The sequence below is a fragment of the Lepus europaeus genome, chromosome 7, assembly GCF_033115175.1.
Source record: "Lepus europaeus isolate LE1 chromosome 7, mLepTim1.pri, whole genome shotgun sequence".
Taxonomy (NCBI): Eukaryota; Metazoa; Chordata; class Mammalia; order Lagomorpha; family Leporidae; genus Lepus; species Lepus europaeus.
This window is the reverse complement of record NC_084833.1, coordinates 63,319,630-63,325,629: the sequence shown is the minus strand read 5'-3', so window position 1 is coordinate 63,325,629 and position 6,000 is coordinate 63,319,630. Positions and strand designations below refer to the sequence as shown.

At 49.8% G+C, this 6,000-nt stretch overlaps 1 protein-coding gene across 2 annotated transcripts in view; it reads left to right on the top strand.

Annotated features, from left to right (window-relative positions):
* The first annotated feature begins 717 nt into the window (after positions 1 to 717).
* The window catches only part of RAB6A (RAB6A, member RAS oncogene family), a 73,954-nt gene continuing 68,671 nt past the window's right edge, over positions 718 to 6,000 (top strand). Inside the window, exon 1 of one of the 2 annotated variants that reach the window (XM_062196695.1) lies at positions 718 to 1,209. In XM_062196695.1, coding sequence (XP_062052679.1) covers positions 1,140 to 1,209 — 70 coding nt within the window. In that variant the 5' untranslated portion in view covers positions 718 to 1,139. The remainder of the gene's footprint in view (positions 1,210 to 6,000) is intronic. The other variant, XM_062196694.1, reaches the window with a different exon arrangement.

Genomic DNA, 6,000 nt, shown 5'->3' with positions numbered 1-6,000 from the left:
CCCTCCGGGTTTGTTCCCTCCTGTGCAGAATAAGGAGGCCCCGATTCTGGCAGCTAAAAAACCCTTGGAGCAACCGAGCCTAAGACGCCGTGAGAAGAATGAAGATGAAGATGACGGTGGGGTGGGCACACGCGAGAAGGGCGGCCCCGAGGACTGTGAGGCAATACTGAAAGCTGGGGCAAGAGGCACCTATCTCACACCTCGAGGGGCTCCGGTCCCAAACGCACACCGCCGGGGTCATTCCGCCTCCGTGCCGGCCCCTCCTCCGCCGGCTCCATCTTCCTTTCCCTCCTCTTCTCCACCTCCCGCCCCCACGCTGCGCCCCGCCACGCTCGGCATGGCCGCCGCAGCGCTCCGCTTTCCACTCCTCCACGGCCGCGCGCGCTCTCGCTCCTCCACCTCGCTCCGTTCCCTGCCCGCCCTCGGCCTCTTCCCATTGGCCCACCCCGTAAGTGACGTAAGCGTTCCATTTTTCCTCTCTCCCCCCGCCCCAACCACATACCGCCCCTTGCTCCGCCCCGCCCCCCCCTCGGTTCTCCCTGCCTCAGCGAGGACAGCTGGCTGAACCAGGAAGGCGCTGGCGGAGGCGCGCACGCGCACGCACGCCCGCACGCACGCCCGCACGCCGGCTGCCGGAGGGGCGGCAGGCTCGCGCCCGGGCTCGCCCTGCGCCGCGCCAGAGGCTCGCGCACTCAGCAGGTTGGGCTGCGGCGGCGGCGGCGGCGGCGGCGGCGGCAGCAGCTGAGGAGCTGGGTGTGAGAGGTCCCAGACACGTCTGCGGCTACCGCTCCGCCACCTTCCGCCTCTCCCACCCCAGTCTCCGTGCTGGGCGCTGAGGAAGGGAGCGGTGCTAGCCTTAGGAGCCCTGAGCACAGCCCTCAGGTTTCGACACCGCCCTCCCTCGCCTCCCAGCCGCGGGCCTCGCTCGGTGTTCGGCGACTCTGTGGGGAGGCGGCGGCTGCTGCTGCTCGTCTGTGGCGAGTCCCGCTGTCCTCCGGCCTCGCTGCTCCGCCGGGCCCTGCAGGGGCCGAGAGAGCTGGGCGCTCGCCTTTCCGCTCGCCCTTATCGGCAGCCGGTTGGAGCAGCGTCGGTCCGGGCGGTCTCTGGGCTGAGGCGGCAGCAGCTCCTCCGGCTCCATCATGTCCGCGGGCGGAGACTTCGGGAATCCGCTGAGGAAATTCAAGCTGGTGTTCCTGGGGGAGCAGAGCGGTGAGTGCGCGGCTCCCCCACTCCTGGCAGCCGGCCGCGGCTTCCCCGCACCGCCCCCGGTGCGGCCCTTCCGTCCGCGGAGGCTCCCTGCCGACCTCGCGTCCGCGCTCCGCTCCGCCCCGGCCCCTCCTGGCCCGGCTCGGTGGGTCGGGATTTTTCATTTTTCCGCCGGCCCCGAGTCCCGAGCCTGCCTGCTGCCGGGGTCCCCGCAGCCCGGCCCGTCCTCACCCCGCCCAGCCCCAGCCGCCTTGTCCATCCCTTTCTTCCTCCGGGCCCCGGCGTCCTCTCGACCCTGTCTGCTTTCCTGAGCCCCACCCTTGTCCCCCGCTCTGTCCTCAGCTCGTGGGCGAGGTGAGGCCCACCCCGGGAAGCCCCCGCTCCTGGGGACGGGCCCCTCTTCAACCTTGGGCACGGCGGGTGGGAGCTGGGCGTTGTTTTCCCCAGAGGCTTGGCCCTTGGAAGTGCTGAGCTCCTGGGAGGGGAGGAGTGGTGGGCGTAGGAGAAAAAAAAAAAAGCGGCAGGTTTTCACCTGGGTGGGGAATTGGTCTGGCTGTAGAGGAAATATTTCAAAATTGGGGGCGATTTGAGAGTGGGGTGGTCGGGGGTGAGCGCGGTGGCGTCGGCAGTGGCGATTTTTTTTTACCCCATGGATTGGGCTGTGGCTTGTCGGCAAAACCTTATTTTTTCTCTTGACTTTCATCGCCGACAATTCTTTGGGCATTGTTGATGCTTTTTCGATCTCTGCCAGATGCTATGTCATGATCATTTTACTTGGAATTTTTCAACATCTCACCTCCCCTTTTTTCATCAAGAAGCAGTGTCTGATTCTCCTCATGGTGGTGCACACAGGAATTACTGGGAAATGTTAATTATTCATTTCTTCTTGTTTTCCAATTTAAATATATATATATATACACATATATATATATATGATTTATGTGCGAGAAGGCTTAGGATGAACATCTTTTGTAAGATTTCCTTTGGGTAATGGAGTAGAGTAGGAATAGATTCATCATCTGGTTACCTAAATTAGATTTAAATGCCATTTGGGCTAATTTTTTTTTAATGCTTAATGTTTCATGGTATCTGATGAGTGAAATTGTTATGTCATTTACCTGGTCAGGATTGTTGATGTATTTTGTATTAGATACAACATCTTAATTTTGTAATGGCTGTCTCTAAGAGTACTTCTTATGGTAATGATAGTTTTATGCTATATAATACAAACTTGACAGTAATTGAGAGAGTCACCGTGCTTTGTTTTTCTCACATTTTTCAGGACCATCTTTAATTTCAGATATGGAGAGACTAGTACCAAATCATCAAGTTTTGGAAATCTAGTTATCTTAGGTGAGGTTATAGAAACCACTAGTTATTTGCTTTGACTGGAAGGCATATCAATGATATAAATTCATAGCTGTTACTATTACCTTGAACTATTTATACTAATTTGTATGACAATATAGTAGGTTAATACTTGTTGCAAAATTGCCTCCATTTGGACCTAGAAAATAACTTGTTTGCTTTCATACATGGATTATCTTCCCTTAACCAGAGAAAGGAAACGATCTCCCTCTCTTTGCATGTGGATTTTCCTGAAGTATGAACATGTTCCTTTAGGTGAGCGAATTGTTAGAACCCATGGATCTGGTTCAGCCATTATTATATGGCAGTTTCAAGAAAGTGCCATGCATAAAATACAGTTTATTGGTCATTATTGATAAATAGACCCTAATGGGCTTATTGTGCACTTTAGGGATGTTATTGCCTGCCTTATGTTGTGTTGCAGAGCCATTTAGTTTGCATGAGAAAGGCATTAATCTTTGTGCCTGGGAATACTTCCGCATAAATAGAGATCTTTAGTCTGCAGGATCCTTTTGAATTTCTTAGGTGTTTATGTTTTAAATTACATTACAGAGTTTTATGACTTCTCATTTGTTTACTTTTGTTAGCTGTTTTATTAATTCTTTACTCCTATAATTCTTGAAGCCTTGTGAGATTAAAAAAAGAAAATGGGCTTCATTTTTTAGAACAGCTTCAGATTTGCAGAAGCATTGAGATGATAGTGTGGAGGGTATCCATATATTCTTGCAGCTGGTTTCCCCTATTACTAACATCTTACATTAGTACGATATGTTTATTAACAGTGAGCCAGTATTGAGATGTTATTAGCTAAAGTCCATAATTTAGATTTCCTTAGTTTTTAACTTATGTTCTTTTCTGTTTCAACACTCAATTCAGGATACCACATTATGGTTAGTTGTCATGCCTCTATAGGCTCCACTTAGACGGTTTTCAGGATTGTGTTTACATGCTTTTTTCTCTGAATTGTGAGGTTAATTATCTTTTGAAGGCTACTGTACTGCTAAGTAATATTACCAAATAGCTTTGACAATGAAAGATTGATCTCACTTTCTGTGGTCAGTGTCTAGTTTTCTTATGCATTAGCCGAGGTCTGTAGAATCTGTCATCTTGATGTAATTCTTCATGAATTATTTATTTTTGGATCTGTTAGAATTCCACAATTCAGCTCTCAAAGCCTGTACTCTATGGCAAAGCCTTGTTTGTTTCCTTAGTAGCATTTACCTCATTTATAATTATCTTATTTTTTGTTGTTGTTGTTTTTGTGTGTTGTTTTTGTCTGTTTCCCACAGCAATATGCAAGTCCCGTTATTGTTTTTTGTTCATTGTGTTCCCCATTGAGTGCTCAGAAATATTTGATAAAATAGTGGTTGAATCTAGCAGTAACCAAAGGTTGTAGCCTGTGCTATTTTTCTGCTATGGTGAAGTTAACTGTTTGTTTTTTTAATTTATTTATTTTGAAAGAGTTGAGGGAGGGGTAAGAGAGCAGAGAGGGGGGAAGTTTTCCATTTTGTTCACTTCCCAGATGACTGCAATGACCAGTACTGGACCAGGCCGAAGCCAGGAGCTTCATGCATGCCTCCCTCAAGTGGCAGGGGCCTAAATACTTGGGTCATCTTTCCCTGCTTTTCCTAGGATCAGAAGAGTTGGATCAGAAGTGGAGTAGCCAGGATGAAAACGGTCACCCATATGGGATGCTGGCATCGCAGGCAGTGGCTTTACCCACCAGGCCACAATGCTGGCCGCTGGTATAAACTTTCTGTGGTTTCTCTAGAATTCAGTAGTATATCTGGAATGTTGGAATACACAGTTCCTAAAGTTTCCTTCAGGAATATCTTTTTTTTTTTTTTTTTTTTATTTGACAGGCAGAGTGGACAGTGAGAGAGAGAGAGATAGAAAGGTCTTCCTTTTTGCCGTTGGTTCACCCTCCAATAGCCTCCGCAGCCAGCGTGCTGCGGCTGGTGCACCGCGCTGATCCGAAGGATCTCCCATGGGGTGCAGGGCCCAAGCACTTGGCCATCCTCCACTGCACTCCCGGCCCACAGCAGAGAGCTGGCCTGGAAGAGGGGCAACCGGGACAGAATCTGGCACCCTGACCGGGACTAGAACCCGGTGTGCCGGCGCCACAAGGCGGAGGATTAGCCTATTGAGCCACGGTGCCAGCTTTTTTTTTTTTTTTTTTTTTTGACAGGCAGAGTGGATAGTGGGAGAGAGAGGGAGAGAAAGGTCTTCCTTTTTGCCGTTGGTTCACTCTTCAATGGCCGCTGCGGCCGGCGCACCGCGCTGATCCGAAGGCAGGAGCCAGGTGCTTCTCCTGGTCTCCCATGCAGGTACAGGGCCCAAGGACTTGGGCCATCCTCCTCTGCCTTCCCGGGCCATAGCAGAGAGCTGGCCTGGAAGAGGGGCAACCGGGACTAGAACCCAGTGTGCCGGCGCCACAAGGCGGAGGATTAGCCTATTGAGCCACTGCGCCTGCCTCAGGAATATCTTTTTTTAAATATCAAGATTTTTGTTTATAAGCTTTATTTGAAAGAATGTCAGATATTTCCATTCACTGGTTCTCAGCTGAATCTGGGCCAGGCTGAAGTCAGGAGCCTCTGTCCAAGTTTCCGGCTTGGGTCACAGAAACCCATATTCTTGGCCCATCATCTGCTGCCTCCAAGGTGCATTAGCAGGAAGCTGGATAAGAAGCAGAGGTCTCATGCCTCCAAACATGCATCTTAATCTGCTATGCTACAGTGCCTACTCTCAGGAATTTCTTTTTCTACCTCTGATCATTGTCTTGAAATGCAGGGGCATTTTTAGGAATGTCATTCAGTGTTTTACAGAAGAATATTTTAATATATACAAATGCGGCCAGCGCCGCGGCTCAATAGGCTAGTCCTCCGCCTTGCAGCGCCAGCACACCGGGTTCTAGTCCTGGTTGGGGCACCGGGTTCTGTCCCAGTTGCCCCTCTTCCAGGCCAGCTCTCTGCTGTGGCCCTGGAGTGCAGTGGAGGATGGCCCAAGTGCTTGGGCCCTGCACCCGCATGGGAGACCAGGAGAAGCACCTGGCTCCTGCCTTCGGATCAGCAAGGAAGACCTTTCTTTCTGTCTCTCTCTCACTGTCCACTCTGCCTGTCAAAAATAAATATATATATACACACACAAAAAAATATATACATATATATATACACACACACACACTGTATACATATACACAAATGCTACTGATTTTAAATTAGGAAATGTAATGGCAGGAAGAAGCACAACTTGATCTAGTATTCCTTTTTTCTACTTTACATTGCACTTTTTATTTCTACCCTTTTGAATGTTGTATTCTGGGTAGGGGGAAAGTTTTCCAGGTACAGACTAGCAGTACTGAACGATGTATATTGGCTAGATCAGTGCTTCTTATACTTTTTCTTCTCAAGACTCTTTTATGATCTT